The 21997-nt window shown below is 54.9% G+C and overlaps 2 protein-coding genes across 5 annotated transcripts; one reads left to right on the forward strand and one right to left on the reverse strand.

Annotated features, from left to right (window-relative positions):
- The first annotated feature begins 1209 nt into the window (after positions 1-1209).
- GDF15 (growth differentiation factor 15) lies at positions 1210-4143 on the forward strand. The gene is made up of 2 exons (XM_045991731.1): positions 1210-1499; positions 3187-4143. Exons 1-2 carry the CDS (start codon positions 1256-1258, stop codon positions 3828-3830), a joined length of 888 nt encoding a protein of 295 aa, XP_045847687.1. The 5' UTR covers positions 1210-1255; the 3' UTR covers positions 3831-4143.
- Positions 4144-5550: 1407 nt separating this feature from the next.
- On the reverse strand, positions 5551-20398 carry LRRC25 (leucine rich repeat containing 25). Of its 4 annotated transcripts, XM_045989639.1 has the most exons (6): positions 20350-20398; positions 15292-15599; positions 13615-13724; positions 11373-11488; positions 9966-10759; positions 5551-8190 (listed from the first exon to the last, which is right to left on the reverse strand). In XM_045989639.1, the coding sequence occupies exons 5-6, from the start codon at positions 10748-10750 to the stop codon at positions 8052-8054; spliced, it is 924 nt and encodes a 307-aa protein (XP_045845595.1). In that variant the 5' UTR covers positions 10751-10759; positions 11373-11488; positions 13615-13724; positions 15292-15599; positions 20350-20398; the 3' UTR covers positions 5551-8051. The 4 variants fall into 4 exon arrangements, with proteins under 4 accessions (XP_045845595.1, XP_045845597.1, XP_045845596.1 ...); XM_045989641.1 differs by lacking the exon at positions 13615-13724; XM_045989640.1 differs by lacking the exon at positions 20350-20398 and having other exon boundaries at positions 15292-15612.
- Positions 20399-21997: the final 1599 nt, after the last annotated feature.

Here is a 21997-nt window from a genome sequence, read left to right on the forward strand (position 1 = left end):
GGGCACGAGTCTCCCCAGTGGGTGCATGCTGGGGTTGGGAAGGCCTGACCCTCTTCGTCTAGGGGGGACTTGCTGTGTGGCCCCCCAGCACATCCTTGTGCCTCTCGCCTACACACACTCCATCACACTTGACAGACCCCCTCCATCTGTCTCACACAGCTTTCCCTCTTCTCTCTGGCCAGGAAGCCAGATGCAGGCACAAGGGGTGGGGCCAGAGGGCCTGAACCTTGCAGAAGGCTCTGAGGGGAAGACCTGGGTCTTTCTGGGGCACCCCTTGGCCATCCACCATCTGGGGTCTGGATCTGACACACCAGCCCTCCCTGACCTAAACCCCAGTACTCCATTTCCTTGCCAGCTCTGCTCTGGGCCCAGAGCCAAGAGACTGGGTCCCAGAGTAGCTTCAGCTCTGGCTAAGGGCCTCCCTCCAGTCTGGAGCAGACAGAGCCAAGCACAGACATTCCCAGGGCTGTGAGGTCAAGGCTGGGCTGGGGGAAAGGACAGGGGTTGGGAGCACCCAGCTGAGCCTGGAAAGGTAGTGTCAGAGAAGGGGCTTTTTGAGTAGGGTTTTGAGGAGCAAATAGGAGTTCCCCCACAGCTAAGGATGAGTGACTGCAAACACACCCAATTAACTACATACCTCCTATGTATCTGGCCCTGTCCCTTCTACCTTGTTTGAACTTGAAAGTCCCAGTTCTCATTTTCCAGTTGAAGAAACGGAGACAGGATGGAGAGGACTGACTTGACTTAGGTTGTATTTTCTGGCTCTTCCTGTCCCTTTCTCCTCTGCCTCCTTTGTTTTTCAACATCTTCAGCCTTTGGTCCTAACCAAGAAGGGAGAGCAAGAATCCCGTGAGGGAGAAGGCCACCACTTAAGGTGCTGCTGTGGAATTTAGCACATAGTTGGTAGCTAATAAGTCTTTTTTTGACAAAAGCATTCTTTCCACCAGCCCACCAAGCTGGAAGTCCCTATCTCATAGAAGAAGATACTGAGGTTCAGAGAGGCTTCTAGGGGGAGGGTACCTCTGCTTCTTCAGGAGAAACCCCCTCCATAAGGGCCTCCCCCTGAAAAGCAGCCCAAGACTCAGCCAACTATGGTCCCCGGAGTGTTTACTCTGCACCCAGGGCGGAAGGGACCAGGCAGGCGGGGGCGGACAAAGTCCAGGGGTTATAAAGGCCAGTCCAGCAGCGTCCGGTTTCTCAGTTCAGAGCTCAGCTAGCTCAGCACAGCTGGACAAGGGCACCGCACTCCTCACCCATGCTGCCAGTGCTGCTGATGTTCTCGTGGCTGCCTTCGGGAGGTGCCCTGTCTCTGGCCCAGGAGCGCCTACCGGCCTTTCCGGGACCCTCAGACGCACACTCCAGCACAGATATCTCCAGAGCCCAGGAGTTTCGGAAACACTACGAGCACCTGCAGACCAGGCTGCAGTTGAACCAAAGCTGGGGCGATTCAAACTCTGACCTCGTCCTTGCAGCTCCAGTCCGGATACTCACTCCAAAGCGTGAGTGAAATTTAAGAGACCTCTGTCCCCTAGGCAGCGACCGTCATCTAATCAGTGGTTCTGAGTCATAGGGGCCCAGGCCTGCCACCGAGTCTCAGTTTACCCATCTGTGAAATGGACAAGAACAGCTCCCTTGGGGCTGATGGGATGCTGGTGGCCCGGTTTATGCCAAGACAAGGTGAGGCTTGGCCAAAGTGAGATGTTACAGACTGCAGATGGGGAAACTGAGGCTCAGAGAAGCCAGGGATGCTTTTGAAATCTCAGAGCCTGGAATGCCCTGAGACAAAGTCGGGCAGCAGGGGGCATGTGGGGTGGTACTTGTCCTTGGATGTGAGGGTTGGGGGAGGGCGCACAATCCAGGAGAGAGGATGCAGGGGAGCCAGCAGAGTTAACAAGAGGTAGGGGGGCGGGCAGAGGAAAGAAGCGCAGCCCAGCGGTAGGTGGAATATGCCTGTACTTGTTCCAGATCTGATGCAATCCCTTGACACAGGCTCCGCTAAAGTCGCACATGGCATGTGCTTTAGGGAGGGAGGAGATACTCTCTCGCCATCCACAGAGGATCTAGGGGGAAGAGGGCAGAAGGAGATCTGGGTTATGCTGGAAAGTGGGAGAGGTTAGGAGAGGAGTGTCATGCCAGAAGGGAGCGTTACTATCTACTATCGTGCCCTAATCCTACTAGAGCTATGAGACTCCAGGTAATCTTCTTGTCCTTTCTGAGCCTAGTGAGTCCAGAGCCCTCAAACCCTAGTCCCCGCAGTATCTCCAACACCTGCACCAGCCTAGGGTTCTGAGAATCCTGGGGATCCAGATATCCTTCATTTTCAGATATGGAAACCAAGATGCACAGCGTTGAAAACAAAGTAGCTAGCCCCAGCACTTAGTAGGCCTTCAATGAAATGTTTTTAAAGATTTTTTATTTATTTATTTGACAGAGATCACAAGTAGGCAGAGAGGCAGGCGAAGTGGGGGCCGGGGGGGGGGAGCAGACTCCCCGCCGAGCAGAGAGCCCGACGCCGGGCTCCATCCCAGGACCCTGAGATCATGACCTGAGCTGAAGGCAGAGGCTTAACCCACTGAGCTACCCAGGCGCCCCCAATGAAATGTTTTTGACTGCCACAAGGGACAGAACCAGTGTTTCAATTTCAGTCCCTCTAAATAGCATGTAGACATTAATCCTGCAGTTTTTTAAAAATTTTTATTTATTTGAGAGAGAGAGAGCGCGCACAAGCAGGGGTGGGGAGGGGCAGAGGGAGATGGAGAAGCAGTCTTCCAGCTGAGCAGGGAGCCCGACATGGGGCTCCATCCGAGGACCCTGGGATCACGATGGGAGCTGAAGGTAGAGGCTTAACCGACTAAGCCACCTAGGTGCCCTAATTTCATCAAGTATTTACTAAATACCTACTGTATGCCAGACATGATGGTGACCAGGCAAACAGAAATCCCTGAGGGGATTTAGGAGGGGAGACGAAATGATACACAGTGAAATAAAAGAAAATAAGGCAGTGCCTACTTTAGGCAGGCTGGAGAGATATGTAGCCTGCCATGCTAAGAGTCAGGGGAATAGTGTGCTTGGAAGAGGAAGCAGCTTGTGCAAAGGCCCTGAGGTGGGATGCAGCCTGAGGAAATGGGCACTCCGCGCCTGGCGCACAGTAGATCCGTGGCTGACCGGCTTTCCTCTCTTCCTCAGTGCGACTGGGGCCGGGAGGCCACCTGCACCTGCGCATCGCCCGGGCTGACCTGACCGAGGAGCTCCCCGCATCCTCCCGCCTGCATCGGGCGCTGCTCAGGCTGTCCCCGACGGAGCCCAGCTCGTGGGACGTGACTCGGCCTTTGCAACGTCAGCTCAGCCTTGGAGGTTCCCGGGCCCCCGCACTACGGCTGCGACTCTTGCCTCGGTGGAACGCGTTTCGAGCAACGTTTCCTTCTGCACGTCCCCAGCTTGAGCTGTATTGGCGACCAAGCACGGCCAGGGGGCGCCGCGCCGCGCATGCGCACGCCGGGGACGATTGCCCCCTCGGGGAGGGGCGCTGTTGCCGCTTGCAAAGCCTGCGCGCGTCGCTCGAGGACTTGGGTTGGGCCAACTGGGTGGTAGCACCTCGCGAGCTAGACGTGCGCATGTGTATTGGCGCGTGCCCAAGCCAGTTCCGGTCGGCTAACACGCACGCGCAGATGCAGGCGCGCCTGCACGGCCTGAATCCCGACGCCGCGCCTGCGCCGTGCTGCGTGCCCGCCAGCTATGAGCCGGTGGTGCTCATGCACCAAGACAGCGACGGTCGCGTGTCGCTTACGCCCTTTGACGATCTCGTAGCCAAGGACTGCCACTGCGTATGAGCGGTGCTGGTCTTTCACTTACGGCTCGTAAGCAATGGAAGCGACCTCAGAGATCCTTGCCTGTCGAATGGGCGTGTGGGACTTGAGATACCCGATTTCCCACCCCTGCTGTCTACCCCTCCTTCCCAAACCTCTGTATTTATAAGTTTGTATTTATTATTAATTTATTGGGATGCTCTCCGTGGGGACTGGAGGGCTGGGGAGGGCTAGTCTGACGGTGTGCACTTATTTAAAACTGTGGTAATAAAAGTGAAGGTGTTTGACCTGAGCCTTGTGGTGTCCAGGATGAAGCTGGTGACCTTGGGAAGAATCTTCCCCTCCCTGGCCTCAGTTATTTTTTTTTTTTTTAAGATTTTATTTGACAGAGCACAAGTAGACGGGGTGGGGGGGGGAGCAGGCTCCCCGCTGAGCAGAGAACCCTATTGGGGGCTCAATCCCAGGACCCTGAGACTATGACCCTAGCTGAAGGCAGAGCTTAACCCACTGAGCCACCCAGGCGCTCTTCCCTGGCCTCAGTTCTTACAGGGCACCTGGTCTCGGAGTGAGTGGAACCGTTCAGGAAATGCTCAGCCGGAGCATTCTGGGATGTCAACTACATGGTGCTCATGACACCGATGCGCATCTCAAAGACACCCTTCTCTCGGTCTCTGCTTCTCTGTCTCCTTGTTCCTCTGTTCCTGTTTCTGAGAGCCTTCTGGGTGTCAGTCTCCCACCATGTCTCATCTCTCAGTATTCCGGCTTCTGTAGTTATATGGCCCTATCTCTCACTGTCCTTCTGCCTCTCTCTGCACTGGAGTCACCTTTCCAAACACAGGCAGCCCAGAGTCATGTCCATCTGCAGCCAAGTGTATCGTGTGTGATGTTGCCTCCAACCTAGAAGAGTCCCATCACTTCTATTTGGGGCATCTTCCTCCATGTTAATGGTACCTCTATTCTTTTTTTTTTTTAAGATTATTTATTTATTTATTTATCTGACAGGCAGATCACAAGTAGGCAGAGAGGCAGGCAGAGAGAGAGGAGGAAGCAGGCTCCCTGCTGAGCAGAGAGCCCGATGCGGGGCTCGATCCCAGGACCCTGAGATCATGACCTGAGCTGAAGGCAGAGGCTTTAACCCACTGAGCCACCCAGGCGCCCTGGTACCTCTATTCTTCCATTTAAAAAGAGCAAGGGTGGTGTGGGGGGCACCGCCTGTGCAGCTAGGACAGCTGGGAGTTATGGGGCTCTGCTTGTGCTTGGTTTGCACCGGTCCACAAGCGACAACATGGCAGCCATCCCCTCTAGCTGCTCGCTGGTCACCACCCATGGACAGTACCAGCGCTATCTGTGATCCATTTCCAGCAACAGCTCACGTGGAAGTGCGGAGTACCCTGGGGAAGCCATCCCTCAGCACCCTGGTCTCCCCAGGGCTGACCTGGGTCACTGGTGGGCAAGCTTCTTTTTCAGGAAGTTCACTCTCCCATACATGGCTTCAGTGTTGGAGTCCCCAGAACCCTCAGGATCTCTCCAGGCCTCCAGAAACAGAATCACCTATGACTTGGCTCTGGAAGCCATGAGGAAGCAGCTCTGTGGCCAGCCTGGCAAAGCCAACTCCCCGCCTCAGTCCTGTAGCCACCCCAAGCCACCAGGCCTCAGGACGTGCTGGGCTCATCTTCCCCTCTCCTCACTTCCCCTCCCCCTAGACAAGGCTGGCTGCAGCAAGCAGAAGCAGTTGGGTTTTTTTTTTTTAAATATCAAAACAGCAAAACACCAAAAAGGAAGTTGAGAGAACCCCACTCTTCACTATCCAAGCCACACGCATGCTCTCCTGACACTCCATAATTGGGTGCCCTGCACCAAGTGGAAAAGAAACTCCAAGCAGTCAGTTAAAAAAAAAAACAAAAACAAAAACAGGAGGAAATAGATACGTTGTGAAGAACATGTTTGTGCACATGGCATCTCCCATTTTATCTAGTGTTCCTACTTAGGATCTTGGAATCCCTGCAATGTGCCAGGTCTGCTCACTCCCCACACCCCTGCCTGTCCACCCTGAGAATCTCTGAAGGGAAAGGTTATGAGGCCTGGGGGACCTGCTTGCAGCCGTGAGTGAGGTGTGTAGCCTGTGAATGCTGCCACCCAGAGGCAGACTTGAATGACTGTAAGTACCCCTGAATATATTCAGCAAATGACAGCTTTGTGCCAGGCCTTGACTGGGCACTCAGGACACAGGAGGAACAAGACAGGCAAAAGCATTTCGTCTGAACCAGTCGAGTGAGTACAAAGAGAAATACTAAAAAGGTGGTGGATTGCGGTAGGAATTGTGCGGAGAAGTCAACCCAGGGAATGCATTAATGAGTGGAGAAGAGGTGATGTAGATGGGGGGTGGGGTGACATCTGAACTGAGACCTGGAGGAAGAACAGGACTCGGGGGATAGGTGGGGAATGGGCATTTGTGGAAGTCAGAACAGCAAGTGCAAAGGCCCTGGGGTGGAAATGAGCTCAGTGTTCAGAGGCAAAACTGTTGAAGATGGGGCCAGTGGGGTTGGTGGGGGCCAGTGGGGTTGGTGGGGGCCAGAATCCACCAGTGGTGGTGAGGGGTGTGGGTGTGTTTGAAGAGCCAAGGGTAGATGTGAAGGGCTGGGAGCTGGGGAGGGCTGGGATCTGATTTAACCTGGAGGTGAAGAAGGCAAATGATCAGGACAGTAGTGGGCATTAGAACAGTGTCTCGGGTGGGGATGCAGGGGTTCAAGGAAGCTAAAGACCCTTACAGGTTCCCTCTCCCACCTCAGATCATTCCCAAGTGCTGGGGAACCCAAGAAAGCCTCAAAATTAAGCTCAATCCCAGGGTCCCACCAAGCTAACGGATGCCAGGTAAGCATCTCCCCAAATATCAGCTGTTGCCTTTGCTGAATATTATTATACCCGTGTGCCTTTTTGTATCTCTAGTTGCAACTTACCAAGATGGTCCCCCTGCCCAGTATTCGTGTCCTCTCCACTTCTCAAGCACTTACACATCCTTCAAAACCCACTCCATATTTCCTTCTTACACACATACTTTTCCAAACGCTTTCGTTTGTCTCCCTCTGGTGCCTTTGGCCCCATCCCTCCCTCTAGCCCAGGCTTAACCTTTCAGGACCGAGGGTATCTGTGTCCAGCTGTCTCCCCTAGACTGGAGGGTTGGCAGGAGCCAGGCTGGGAGCCCCTTATAGGAAACCCAGCTGAGGCACAAGTTTGGAAAAAAGTCTTGAAATACACGGAGCTCTGGGAGTTATTAACTCTGCCTGAGGAGGAACTGAGAAAGGCCTCAGTAGAGTGGCATTGAACCTGGCCTTGAAGGATGAGTTAAGACATCTCAGCTTATTAAGGTAAAACAGCTACAGAGACTAATTGCCTTGTTGTACAGATGGGGAAACTAAGGGCCTGTTAATGGCAGAGTCCAGACTTGGACCCATGTCTCCTGACACTCAGATCAGGGTTCTGCATCTGTATTAAGATGTTTAAGAGTGAGAAAAAATGGAAGGGGCTGGCATTCTGGGCAAAAGGAATGGCATGGGCAAATGGAAACTTCAGGAGTGAGGTGGGCTGTGTGGTGGCTGGCCTAGACCAGAAGGACAGAAGGATGGAAGAGGGCAATGATAGCGAGGTAAGTAGGGCAGAATTACGCAGGCCTCAACCACCAGGCTGAAGTCCTGGGGGGTAATGGGGAGCCAGGGAGGGTGTGTGAGCAGGGGAGGGGCACAGTCCCATTCATAAGTTATAATGATCCCTTGGGGCTGGTGTGGGCGGCCCTGGGAGCTGAGCCAGGGTACCAAGTGGCTGGGAACAGGGCCTGAAAGGGACAGAGGGGACGGACCAAGAGTGGGGAACAATTCGGGAGTCTCTCAGAGAATCTGGTTTGGGGAGCTTAGGGAATCCCCACCTCAAAGAACCCACTTGCCCTGAGCCAGCAGCTTTGTGAGCCCTACAGCATTTATTAAGCTCGGTCTGCACACCAAGGGTGATGAGAGAGTTCACGAACTGACCCTCCTATCGTCATACCGGAGCCTCTCCTCTTCCCCGTCCAGCAGCTTAGGGAGCTGAGAAGCAGAGCGGGGGCTGGAGAGGGAGCTGAAGAACCTCCCTGGGGCCTCAGGGACGGTTCTTCCTTGTCCCCATTCCTCAGATGGAAAGACTGAGGTCAGGGAAGAGTCAGAATGCCCGAAGTCACATAGGAGGCAGCAGGCTGGAGTTCAGGGCATCAGGGGCTCAGCACCCGGGGATTACATACTCCTCCTCATCCAGTGGGGTCTTGCGCAATGACTGCAGGTTGCAGTAGACAGGCTGGGAGGCATGGTTGGGGCCCTCGTAGTTCATGTAGAAGTCGCTGTCCTCTGAGGGGTGAGCCCTGGGGAGACGGACAGACAGGAGGAGGGGTGCTCTCAGGGGGTAGGCACATCAGCTTTGAGAGGCAAAGAAAGCTCTGGGTGCCTAAGTCCCCTCCTAGTATTTACATAGGAGGAAACTGAGGCACACAGCAGTATTCTCCAGGCCTCCCAGCTTTGAGGAAAAGAGGTGGGGGCCAGGGATTCAGGGAAGATTCCACGGATTTAGCATTGTAATGCTCTGGTTCGAGGGTCTCAAGCCTATGGTAAAATTGTTTCCTTCCTTAAAGTTGAGGTAGTTGCTCACTTTTTACCTTAAAGTCTAGAGTTCAATTTTTTTTTTAAATCTTAACTCTAATTTCTCAGTTTCCTTTTCAAAAATCAGAAGCTCTGGTCACACCAGACACATGGACACAGTGGCTAGGGCCAAACCAGTGCCCTTTCAGCTGGGAGTTGTTTTCATTAGATTCTCTAATAAAACAACAGACTTTGTGACCTCAGTACAAAAACTGAATCCATAGAATTGGTCTGGGAGAATTGGTCTGGGAGAACGTTGCTTCCTAGCGAGGTCTAACTGTGTATGGTAGAGAAGAACATGCTCTTAACACAAGAAAATTAAAAAACAAAACAAAAACCAACTCTCCAGTCTCTAGAACATTCTAACTCTACTCTGTTGGGTAAGTAGTATCCATCAGCTACTCCTATTTTAGGAAAAAACCAGCCCAAACACATAGAAGCTTGTTCACAGATAAGATAAGAGTATAAATGAGACCTACACTTGTCTTATACTTGCTAGGATTTTGGGCCAGTCACTCCCCTGCCTCCCAGAGCCTCCATTGGTACAAGAAGGGTGAGAATGACAGATCCCGGTCTAAACAATGCTTTTGGTAGAGACTGATCCTGAGGCTTTGGTGACATCAAGGCAGAAGTGAGCATCACAGCCCAAGACACCTTAGGGAGACGAGTGTATTCAACTCCCTCCTATAGGCCACTTCTGCCTTTGAGCCCTATTTGCATCTTCTTTGCATATTCTCTCATTTCTCACCCACAACTTCCCACCAGTCTCCCCACTTTGTGGATTCCCCTACCCACACCCATCCATGACTCTGTTCCATTCCTGCCTGGATTCTCCCAGGCCCCTCTAGCCTCAGCTCTCAGGTCTTGCCTTCTCAAACCGATTCACAGAAGAGTCCCCATTCTCTCCCACCTCCAGGCCTTCACCCCTGTGGGGGCTGCCTCCTGCAGCAATTCCTTTCATTCCCTCACCCAACCTGGAAAAGCTGAACCCATCCATCTAAGTCCAGCCAAGTCTAGAGGTATCAGGGCTTTGTGGGGGAGAGAAGGACACAGCTTTCTGAGCCTCTCAAGTGTCAAAGGGATATGTGGAAAGGGGAGCTGTCACCATTTTACAGAGACTGAAAGAGAGGCTCAGAGATAGCCCTGGGTCACACAGGATCTGAGCCCAGGCCATCGACTACTTCTGCAAAGCCCCTTCTCTGCCTAGAACACTTGCTTCCTCTCTCCCCGTCCTTGGCCACCAGAAACTCAAGTTTGCAGGTCACGAAGGAGGAAACTTGTCTCATATACAGGAAACTTGTCTCATATACTTGTCTCACTTAATTCTTATCCCAACTCTATTAGGTGGGGGCTGTTATTATCCCCATTTTACAGATGAGAAAACAGAGGCCCTGAGGTAAATCAACTGGCCCAAGATCACACAGCTCACAAGAGGTGGCACCAGGATTTGAACCCTGGCCATATGGTTCCAGAGACTTACAGACAGATCTGAATCACTCACCCATGTTCGGCCCACTGGTGCCCGGCAGCTGGCTGGCCCACGAACACATTCTCATAGTCGGGGGTGGAGGGTCTGGGCACGGCAGCTGCTGGGGGCTTAGGGCTGAGGCCCCGGCTACTGTATCTCGGCTGCTTGCCAGAGCCAGACCGAGAACCATCCTGAGCAGCCCTTGTTTTGTCCAGGTCCCGGTTACCGATCCTCCCACGGCCCCAGAGTCTCCAGGCCAGCACTAGGCCAGCAATGGTGAGCCCCAGGAGCAGGCTTCCACTGGCCACCAGTGCCCCAATGACCGGTAAGGACAGGCCAGGGGGACAGCCAGCCTCCAGGAAGGAGGAGACATTGTGCCAGCCACCGATCGCTGTGTCCCGGCACTGGAGAGGTGGCCAGCCAGAGCAGTTGTCCTGTCGGATGTGGTGCCAGGATTCTAGGACACAGCTGCAGTCAGCCTTCAGGTCAAGCGTACAGCGTAGGGCCAGCTCCCCGTCCACGCGGTCCAGTGGGTTGTTCGTCACATCCAGGAAACTCAGGTTTCCCAGCAGTTTAAAGAAGAGCGGTGGTAGCTCTCGAAGACCATTCCCAGACAGGATAAGGTGGAGCAGGCTCCTGGCCTGCAGAGACTGGTTCTGGGGCAGTCTGAGGCCTTGGCCACTGAAATTCAGGCATGTGTCTTTGAACTCTGTGTTCCAGTCCACGTTCCCGGAGGACACGTTGCAGGGAAATGCTTGGCTGCCTGGATCCTGCAGCAGCAGCGGCAACAACAGCATCCACGCCAGGGAGCCCCCCATTCAAGCAACCTAGGCAGAGACACCAGAATCCCGGCCGGACCTTAGCCTGTGGTCACCTCACCCTCCCTGCTTGTGTTTTATTATTATTCTTATTGTTATTATAATCATCTCAGAGTGGCCCAGGCTGCTTCTGAAATGGTAAAACGCGGGCCCTCGCTTGGCGCCCCTCTGGTTGGCTCTGGCCTCTGGCCTCAGTCGCCCCCTCCGGGGAATGGGTATGTAATCCCGGTGCCTGACGGTGCTGGAAAGCAGGAAAACCCGGCCCAGTCAGCCCCTCCCCTTCTTCCAATGGAGTCCCTTCGGGTTAAATCGTCCCTTCCCCCCCCCCCATCATGAATATTTCAGGCGCCCTCATTGGCCAAGACGGGACCATATGCAAAATAAGAGGTTGCCCCGGAAACGGCCTGCAGGCGGCCGGGCTAATTGTTTCTCGCAGAACTGCGGGATGCTGGGAGTCTCGGGCTGGGGTCGGATGGGGCTGCCGTTAGGAACCCCCTCCAGTCTGTCTTGAGGCCCCTTCCCGGACCCAAGCTCTACCGCGTCCGCTCTGGTCCCACCGCCACGCTCTTGCCTCGGCGGTGCTGGAAGGATCTGGGGCGGGAGGGGCTGCGTGGTGGCTCACCTGGACGTGGGGGCCGAAGTGGTCGGCACTCTCCGCGGATCCGCTGTGGTCCGGGGTTCTCCTCAGGATCTGCACCCAGCGACTCAGTGAAGAGGAACTGGTGTCCGGGTGCAATGCTGAGGGGAAGAATGAAGACACTGAGACCCGCCCCCCTGCAAGGCCTGAGGCCCAGGATTCTCACGGGAGGGGGAGGGGCGACCTGCTTCTCTTTTGCTGGAACCCAGTGACTAAATGTCCCCCATTAATACCCCAACCGACCAACTGCTACCTCATCAACTCGCTTCCTGGTGTCAGCTCAGTTGACGCCCAGCCCGTGCATTCTACGTTCATTCTACAATCACCCTGGCTGGACTTCCAAAAGGCCTCTGTACGGCCAGGTTCTGCGGGAGCACCCAGTCCTTGGAGTGGACAGAGCTAGACCAGGCACACCCGGTCCAGCGGAGTTGATCACGTCGGAGAGAGGGACAGAGTCCTGGAAGGCTTCCTGGAGGAGGAAGCATTAGAATTAGGGCTTCAACACGTGAGTGGGGTTTTGCTGAGGATTCCTAAAACCTGCCTTTGACTCTCCAAGCTGCTAGCCTCCCCCACAGACGCAGAGCTCCTATTCTGGTAAAGGAATGCCTCCATGCTGGAGGGGGCTGTGAGGAGGGTGCCCTGGGGAAGGAAACGGTTGAGTCTGGGGCTTGGACGATGAGTCACATGGTAGCTGACAGAAACAAATGCAAGGAAGATTCCAGGCAGAAGTACAACAGGAGCAAAGCCCCTGCAGCTTGAGAGAGCAGGCCAGCTGGGACTGTGTGTTTAGGAGTGGAGCAGCTGGAGTGGACGGGCTAAGAGGAGGAGCTGGTGGTGTGGGGAGGGGGTGGGCAGTGCTGGCCTCAGAAGCCAGGCTGAGGACTGGGATGTTATTTCCAGGGCCATGGGGAGCCAAGGAAGATGTGTGAGCAGTGGAGGGGTACTGTGTTGTAAGACTCCTCTGGAGTGAGCCTGGTGTCTAGAGATGGGGAACCTGGGGAGGAAGCCAGAGTCCCAGAGGAGGAGGGGGACCCGAGTCAGACCTAAGGGGCAGTAACAAAAGTAGATTAAGGAGGAGATTAAGGGCCTGGAGAGGGTCTCAGCCTCACCAGGGTCCTGGCATCAGGCCCACCAGGTTCAAATCCATTCCGGACCCTGACTCACGATGCAACCAGAACCACTCTGTGCCTCAGTTTCCACATCTGCTAAATAGGATAAATGCTAGAGCCTTCTCCCTGACTGTGGGAAGCGGAAGTCCACTCCCCTACGATTTCCCCTCTTCTCAAACTCTGCCCCTCTACATCTTTGAGCTCAGAGGGATTCACCAAAGGTTTTGAACTGAGACTTTATAGAAAGTTGCAAATCTTTGATCCAACACACCCAAAAGTACACACTCCTTACAGAAAAATTACAAAGCACGACTCTGGGGTACTGTGTGTTTTTCTCCTTTAGATTGGTAAAACTTCAAAAGGGTGATAATGTTTGGTGCTGGAGGGGCTATGGGGACAGTGGCAGCCCCGTGCCCTGCTGCAGGAGCATCTGGGACCCCGTCCCAGTGGAAGGCACAGTGACACAGGCCACCAGAGTTACAAACACTTGTGCCTGCTGACCCAGCAGCCCAGTTCTGGGACACTCCTGAATAACCTGACATTTACAAAGTGACAAGGGCAGCAGTGAATGGACGTACAGTGTAATGTCACTCAGCCATAGAAAGGGACAAAGCCCTCACATGCGCTACATCATGGATGAACTTTGAAAACAACACTGAGCGACAGAAGCCAGACACAAAAGACCACATAGCCTGTGACTCCATTGATAGGAAACGTCCAGAACAGGCCAATCCATGAGGACAGAAAGCGGGACTAGTGGTCGCCAGGGGCTGGGAAAGAGCCGGGGGAGGGTCCACTCCTGGGGACAGGGTTTCCAGTTGGGACAACGGAAATGTTCTGGAACTAGATGTTGGTGGTACTTACAAAACACTGAATTGTCCACTATAAAAAGGCTAAAATGGTAAATTTTATGTTAAGTGTCTTTTGCACCATTTAAAAAGAGGGAAGGCAAAAAGATAGCACAGCCAAGAGATGATTCACTGTAACAATGTTGTTATGGGGTTGGGTAGATGAAAAACGGCTCATCCATGGGGGGGGCGGGTCTCAGAGTCATAAAAACAAAATGATAGTGCTCTATGAACTGATAAGGAAAGACTCACTCATCTTTTTCCACAAACCTTCATGAAGCACCTACTGAGTGCCAGGCACAGTCCTGAACAGAAGAGACAAAAAGCCTTGTCCTTGTGGGCTTCTTGTGGCCGTTGGAGAGACCAGCGATGCGCAGGATCTACCGGGAAAATAAGGGATAGGTAGAAGAAGCCATGCAGAGAAAAACAAAAGTGAGAAGCAAGCAGGCAAGGTGGTAATTCTTTTTTATTTATTTATTTTTTAAAGATTTTATTTATTTAAGGATGCCTGGGTGTCTCAGTTGGTTAAGCATCTGCCTTCAACTCCGGGTCATGATCCCAGGGTCCTGGGATGGAGCCCCAGTCGATCTGTTTCTCCCCTTCACTCTCCCTCTGGGCTCTTTCTCTATCTCAAATAAATAAAATCTTAAAAAAAAAAAAAAAGGGCCGAAAAATAAACTCCTAGATTTCAATTGGCTAAAGAAACCTTGGATGAAACCGGAAAAACGAATGTTCATGCTTCCTTCTTAGCAGCAGGCAGATGGCGGGGAGAACATCACCCCCGATGTCTTTTAATTACAACACTGAACTCGGCCAACAAGCACACATAAAGACACTCATGCTTTTGGGATAAGAGGGACAAAGGGGCAGCAGCCCGCCTCAGGCCTGGGTGTGGGTGGATGTCCCCCACATCCCACACCCTGGGTGGAGTAGGCAGCAACCAGCGCTAAAGCCTCTTAGAAGAGGAGGAAATGAGGAAATGAGGAAGTGCCGGGCACAGGGGTGATGGGGGGTGGTGGGCGGACGGAGGCAGGCTTGGGGCCTGGGATAGTGGGTTCTGGAGGTGGGTGTGGGGGACCTGCGGGACCTGGAGTCTAGAACACTTAGAGGGGTCTGAAGTTTGGGAGGCCTAGGTCCTGGGATTTGGGGATCTCGAAATTCCTGGCATGTAGGGAGGTCCTGGGTTCTAGAGCATGCCAGCCGTCTGATGAGCCTGGGGCCTGGGGCCTTTTGCTGCTGCCCTAGCTGGTCCTGGCCGGGCTATGGGAAGAAGGGCAGCTATGGGCTCCACTGCCTGAGGGGGACCAGAAGCTTCCAGAGGGCACATCTCCATACTCCGCCTCCTCCCCGCCTGACATGCCCTGAACCTGGGTCTGAAACAAAGCCTGAGGGCCAGGAAGGGCCAGTCTCTCAGCACAGAGAATTCCAGAGGTCCTTAGGGACCCCTAGAGACCTTCAGAAATCCCCAGAGATACCTAGAACAGCTCAGAACCCCCAAGACACCACAGTACTCGGAGACCTTTAGAGATCTTCAGAGACCCCCAAAATAGCCAGGAAAACACAGAGACCTCCCACAAAGACAAAGACAGAGTTTCTGGGGATAACCCACTTCCAGGGCCGCCAATCCACGGCCCCCTCAATTTAGCCGTATTTGCCCCACACCCTCTGACCCCCATGTACCTACCTGTGCTGGGTGAGGCCTTGGCCTGGGCCCTGCCCCCAGTATGCCGGAGACTGGGCTGCTGAAGTGGGATCAGGGGTTTGCCCTCCCCCACTACCCACCTCCCATCCAGGTCCTGGACTCACACACTTGTCCCCTTCTCTGGAGCCCTGGGGCCGCTGTCCTGCCATTTCCATTCCCCACGTGTTCAAAGTGCAGCTTTTGAATGCCAGGCATCCTTCCCCAGCACCCCTGGGGGTCTGGCTGCCCTTAGGGGCTCGTCTCACCTGGGGGAGGGTGGAGGCAGGGTGCCAGGCCACCCAGCCCAGCAGCGGAAGCCGCCTAGAGGCCTGGAGATCTCAAGGTGTCTCAGAGGCTCTCAAGCCAGCAGATCAGGTCCAGGGTCAGGTGTGACAACCCAGGGCTCAGCTGGGGCCACAGAGCTGACTTAGGGGCAAACCTGGGCTGAGGGCCGACTTGGTGACCGCAGATCAGGGGTGCGTCCAGCAAACGCTGCCTAAGGTCGGCTTGGCCACTTCACCGCTGCGTGACCCAGGACCGGTGCCTTCATCTCTCTCCGCCTCCGCTTCCTCCTCTGTAAAAGCCGGACAGTGAAAACCACCCCGTGGGGCCGCTGCGAAGGGCTGAGTAGCGGATGTGAACGCCTGGCACGGGGGACAGGTGCAACTTAAGATGCGGGCTGAGTGTCCCATGGAGGAGGGGGAGGGGTACATGAGGGCCCATAGATGCACCAACATCAAATTCAGAAGGTTAAAGCTGGATTTTTAACGATGCACAAAGCGCAGGGGCGGGGTGGGGGTGGCGGCGGCAAACCAAACGTGGCACCGAGGCCTCTGCGGTCAGGGTCAGCGAGCACCGTCCACTGCTCGCTGCTTAGCCGAGGGCTGCTCTGGCGGGGGGAGGCCACGCTGCTGGCCCGCAGGGCTCTCCTGGGGACAGCCCTCGACCGCAGGACGGAAGGCGAGCTGATTAGAAATGCCTCAGCTCCTCACCACCTCCGGTAGGACCTCACCGAGGCGGGCTCTGGGCTGTGGCTCGGAGGGCCCCCTGGGAGCCCGGTCCCTGGGAGTGCTGGTTGGCGCCCCCTGCAGGGCTCCCTCTCTCCCCTCGCGCCCCGACCGGGGTTGCGGGGAATGACTTCCCCAAACAGTTAAGCTCCCCGATTCTGTTTTTAGGGTCTACTTCTCAGGGACCCCAAATGAAGACAGGTGGAGTGATTGGGACACCTGGCTGGCTCAGTGGATAGGGCACTCAACTTTTTTTTTTTTTTTTTAAAGATTTATCCATTCATTTTAGAGAGAGTGAGGGCGCTCCTGCTTGCTGCCCCAGGAGGAGCAGAGGGAGAGAGAGAATCCCGATGCACACCTCCCTCTGAGCACGGAAAGCAAGGAGGAGCTCCATCCCCAGGACCCTAAGATCAGGACCTGAGCCAAAATGAAGAGCAGAGGGCATAATCAATTGACTGAGCTACCCAGGCGCCCAGAGGATGCAACTCTTGATCTCAGGGTCATGAGTTCGAGCCCCACGTTGGGTGTAGAGATTATTCCAAATAAATAAAAAATAAACTTAAAAAAAGAGAGACGTAATCTTCAGGATAACCGCTTGAGATAGGAACTGTCATTACCAGTTCATTGGAACTGACAAGACCCTTCCCCCATTTTACAGACAGGGAAACTGAGGCATGGCCTGTTTGAGTAGCTTGCCCAAAGCTCAACAGCAACTGAAGGTCAGCCCGGAATCTCTGTGGCTGACCATGAGGCTACACTGTGCTCAAACACAAGATGCATTTGTCTGCATCTACCGGGGTGGGGGTGGGGTGTCTGCAGAACCATTTCAAGGCACCCAGTGAATCTCCAGGTCACTCCCAAAGACATGGATTTGGACTTGAGTTCATGATAGCGATTCTCTGCAGCTGTGGCCTAAGAAGGTACTTTATTTGTCAGGCTTTATTTGTTTATTTTTGGTAAGATTTCTTTCCTTCCTCAAATATTTACTGAGTGCCTACTGAATGCAGCAAAACTCATGAACTTGAGGAGCTGCTGTTCCACTGGGGAGGGCACCATGAGCAAACTATCAAATTTAAAAGCGGTTAGGAAGTAATAGTTCCATGGAGAAAAAGTTAAAGAGAGTGTGGGGGGATTTGGAGAGCAAGACAGGGTGGTTCACAGTTTCGAAAAGGTTAATCAAAGAAGACCGCCAGAGGGGGGGAAATACAGAAAAAAAAAGGGGGGGGGGACAAAAGATATACAGGTCAGAGTTCAAAACGGGAAGTTTTTTAAGGTGGTAGGGGAACTGGGTGGGTTTTTTCTGTATTTTTCTCCTTTTTGCTATGAAATAATTCAACATGTAAAAATGTAAGTATATATTTGGAAGCCAACTTGGGGGCATGGGCAAGGTCAAGAGAAGCTGACAACATCCCAAGCCTGAAACTTGAGGTCTCAAGAGACATTCTGAAGGGGTACCAGGGCGAGTCCTGCCCCTAGGAGTGGGTGCTGTGAGTCTCTGCTGTCCTCGTGTGGCCATACTCAGGACTGCAGGTGCCCGTGGCCTTGGCAGAGACAGAAAATTGGTCCCTGGCCCTTTGGACCTCCGGACTCGGCTCTGGCTATAGGCAGGACAGTAATGATGGGAGGATGGTAATGACAGTTGTGTCACAATCAGGCTGAGCCCCCTGGGGACACTGGTGGCCTCGGATCCCAGCACAGAGGGGGACAGTGGTAATTTTTAAATCTATTTGTTTAGCAACAGGTGTTTATTGAGCTCCTGCTGTGTGTCAAGCATTGCTCTAAGCACTGAACAAAACATTCAAATTCCCTGCCCTCGTGGACCTCATGGATTACTGGTGACATACGAGATCAATGTGCAAAATCAACATTTTCAGGAAAATCCAATGTGACCCAGGTTGGAGGGCCTCTCTGAGAAGACATTGCTGGAGCTGAGGCCTGTAGGAGGAAGAGAAGCAGGCCATGGGGAAGGGCTGGAGGAAAGGTGTCCCAGGCAGGGAGAACAGCCATGCAAGGCACTGGGGTGGGGTTGAACTGGATGCCTAAAACAGGATCATGGACAAAAAATACCCAATTTCTGGTGCTTAGCAAGCATCCATTCCCCAATGTTGTTATTAAGCCGAGGGACTCCTAAATGGAGAAGAAAAGACCCCTCCCCTTTACCTCCCAGAAAGAGAGTGGGACCTTAGGATGCCATGGAAACTCCTTCTTCTGCCGCAGGAAGACACTGGAGCTCTGGAGAGGGGAGGTAAGGGAGGGATGCTGCCAGCGCACCCCAACATGGGACCTGGTCCTCCGCTCTTTGCTGTGTGTCTTCAGGCAAGTTGCTTCCCTGTGCTGAGCCTCAGTTTTATCTGCAGAACTTTCTCTGTAGCTGCCACAGGCTCTCCCCTCCTTCATTCCCCTCTTCCCTCCTCCTTCCCCCCAGGCCTGAGGTTTCCACAAAATGCCTTCAATTTCCCAGACGCAGACAGGGCAGGCACGACAGTGGGTGAAGTGCTGCCTCTGGGTCACCCATGTGACTCCCTCAGTACCTCTCGGGGCTCAGTTTCCCCATTCTATAGCATGGGGAGAAGATAGGCTACTTCTCCAATGAGGCTGCAGGATGGATTTCCCAGGGATGCTCTGGTCCTGGGCTGAGCACACCAATTTCTAATGATTGGTTTGGCTCTGGAATTCAAGTGCAGGAAGAAGGGGCAGGGACTTAATTTGTGGGCGCTAGAGCCCACAGAAAGTACTGGAAGCAGGGCAGCTTACTGGCTCAGGCTAAGCCTTGTGGAGAATGGACACAAGTGTTGGGGAAGGGACCGGCGCTGTGGGTTTGGTTGGGGCTCCTCCTCCCAGTCCTGCTGGGTCCCTTCTCTCGCTTGGGTTCCTCCCAGCTCTGCACACTTGGGAGTTCAGTCTTCTCCTGCTCAGAGACTCACAAGCGGACCTGCACAGCCAGGATTCAAACCCAGGCTCATCCTCCATCCAAGGACTTCTGCCTCTGGTTAATCCGTCTTGGGAGTATAGGAACCTGAAACTCCGCGGGGTTGCTGCCTCTTCAAGGAGCCTAGCCTATCTGAGGGAGCCTTTGCCTCCCCCTCCCCCAGCATTCCTGGATTGGGGGCCTTGGTCCTCCCGCCAGGGCGGGAACTCCCACCCGTGCTCTAGCGCTCACCGGCTGCTGCGGCTTCTCCCTTCCCGGTGTTGTTTGGGTTTTAATTTTTGTGTTGCAGTTAGAAAATTACCCGTAATTACAGCTTCTGCGAGGAAACATCCCAGGGCCCAGACCCTGCTCCCAGCTGTGGCCCGCCTCCCACGCAGGGCCGGGGTGGGGCTGCATGAGCCGCCCTCCGGATCCCGGCCCCTCCCCACGCCTGCCACTTTAATGAGAAAGGAGGTTGGGGGCGCTGCTTCCATCTCCAGTGGAGAGGAATAACCATCATTAGGAAAACCCAAAGCCGACTTCCGAGCGACTCCTGCAACATATTCACCGGCCGCCAGAGCTGGGTCCGTAGGGAGGAAAAATCCAGTGGGAGGCGGAGGCTGCCCTCAGATTATCTGATGCATCATTTTATCGTAACAGTGACAAATCCAACCAAGGCCAGTACAGAGTCCGTGATCTAGGGGAGATGCTCAAGGAAGGCAAGAAGAAGGGAGGGGAGGAGAAAGAGGGTAAGGAGGGAGAGGAAGTGGGGGGCGGAGAAGGAACTAGAATAAGCCAAGCCTGGAGCCAAACTGCCCTCCAGGCAGCAGGAACAGCTAGGGCAAATACCGTGAGGTGGGAAGGACTGGAACGAAGTGGGGAGGGACAACCTCCCCTCCAGGCAACCCTCCAGTCCTACAAGCACAGCCAGCTTCAGGCTCCCCCAGGCACAGCCCCCAGCCGGGTGGTAATCCCAAGAGGCAAAGAGAATCGGCTCAAGGCTGCAGTGCCCGCGCAGCCACACAGGGGCGATCGGGAGCCGGAGGAGAGATGGCAGGTCTGGGATCCATCCTAGACGCTTAGCCTTTTCTGCTTGCGGTCCCCACCCGAGCCCTTTAATCAATTCCCGGGCCTGTTATGGCCCAGAGCTCCGGTCTGCCTGGGCCTCTTACTGGGGCAACCTCCTGCCTCCTCCATGCCACTCCAGTCTACCCAGGAGCCCCACGGAGCTTCCGAAAAATCCTGTTGCCTATCCAGCCCCTCCCAGCTACACACCTTCCCGTGGCTCCCTATTGCTCTTGGAACAACTTTCAACCCGTCCCCTCGGGAGTGATCCGGCTCCCCCTTCCCCCTGCTCCAGCCACATTGCTCTCCTCGCTCTGCGTCCAACACCTTAACCGTGCACCCACCTCGGGGCCTTTGCACCTCTGTGACTGCAGTCTGAACATTTTGCTTCAGATCTTCCAGATCCACCCCTCTCCTTATTAAACAAAACAAAACTTTCCTCCCCTCCCATGCGCCTCCCTCGCATGGGGGCGGGGGCGGGGGGGCCTCTTCTGTGGGTTCGGCTTTTGCTGGGCATGCGCCCTGTTTGGGTGTGCTTGCGGCTCAGCTTCTCTGACGCCGCGTGGGGCCCAGAGCTCGCTCTTCTCGGACTTTTCCGCCGGCACCGAGGCTGTTTGGAGAACCGTCCCCGTTGCCATGAGAACCGCGCTTGTCCCTCCAACCGGCCACGCCTCCCCCTTCGCAGCTCGCGCCTCTATCTCCCTCCTTCTCTCCCCTCTCCTCCACCCTGCTCCGGGATCTGGGCCCACTCGCCCGTTGCTTGGTTCTCTGCATCGGGAACCCCTCCCTCTGCCTAGCATGTGGTAGTCCCCGAAATTATCCTACTGACTCTCCAGCTTTTGACGGTCAGCCTTCCCCGTCAGAATCTCTGCTCCACAAGCAGTAGCAACGCGTCCTGCCTGGGTCCCCAGAGCCCTGCATACAACAGACGCTCAATAAATGTTTGTGGGAGGTTGGATTCAACGACTCAAGGAACCGTGGCTCAGAGAGGGCGAGGGACCCACGCTGGACACAGAATCCTGGGGAGCCACGGAGCATTGGGAGATAAATAGGGAGGAGCGTCCGCAGGGCCTGGGTGTCACAGTTGTCACCAATGCAGTGTGTGACTTGGGTGAGGCACCCTGTCTCTGCGTCTCGTTGAAAGCAGGCACTGGAGAGCGGTACTGGGAGCGGGTATTCCGATGAGGGTCCCCTTGACGCCCACGTCCACCCCGTGGCGTCCGGGACGTTGACGCTCCCAGTTGGAGGCCCTACAGAAGCTTGGCGGCCGCACCCCCAAGACTTCGCAGCACAGGCCCCTCCTCTAAGCCGGCCCCGGGCTCTGGGGCGGGGGGGTGGGGGGGGCGGGGGTGCTGCGGGAGAGGAAGCTGGGGGAGGGGACGACCGGCTGGACAGGAAGTGGGAAGGGCTGGCGTCCCCCTCCAACCCCGGCCGAGGCCCCTCGGGATGGAGGCGGGGCTGGGGCCAGCCTGGCCCTTCCCTTCCTCTGGGTCTGTCTGGAACCCTAGCGTCTCCCGACTTCCCGGCCGCCAAAAGGCCTGACGGGTGGGGATCCCCACAGGGGGGTGCGGCGTCTAAAACAGAGGTGTAACAGGGGGTCAGCTCGCAATGGGAGGGGTGTACTCCCATCAAGACATTCACACACACACACACACACACACACACACACACACACGCACGATCAACGCAGGAAACCTTAGCACACAACCACCCAACGCAGGTCCCAAGGAGCTAGCAATCAACCCACGCGCGGAAGCACAGGCACACGCACACAATGCACACACACTTGTGAACGCAAGCTGACGGCGTCACTCGGGCCCCCACAACCACCAAGGACTCACGATCACTGGCCACAGAGCCAGGGCCAGTAGACCAGACAGCAGCCTTTCACTGGGTACCTGCCAACCCTCAGGCATAACGAGGCACACGTGCACTCACACAGGAACTGCGTGTTCACACACAGACACAAACACACACTCGCAGTCGGGCACA

The sequence above is a fragment of the Meles meles genome, chromosome 20 (genome assembly GCF_922984935.1).
Source record: "Meles meles chromosome 20, mMelMel3.1 paternal haplotype, whole genome shotgun sequence".
NCBI classification, from domain to species: Eukaryota; Metazoa; Chordata; class Mammalia; order Carnivora; family Mustelidae; genus Meles; species Meles meles.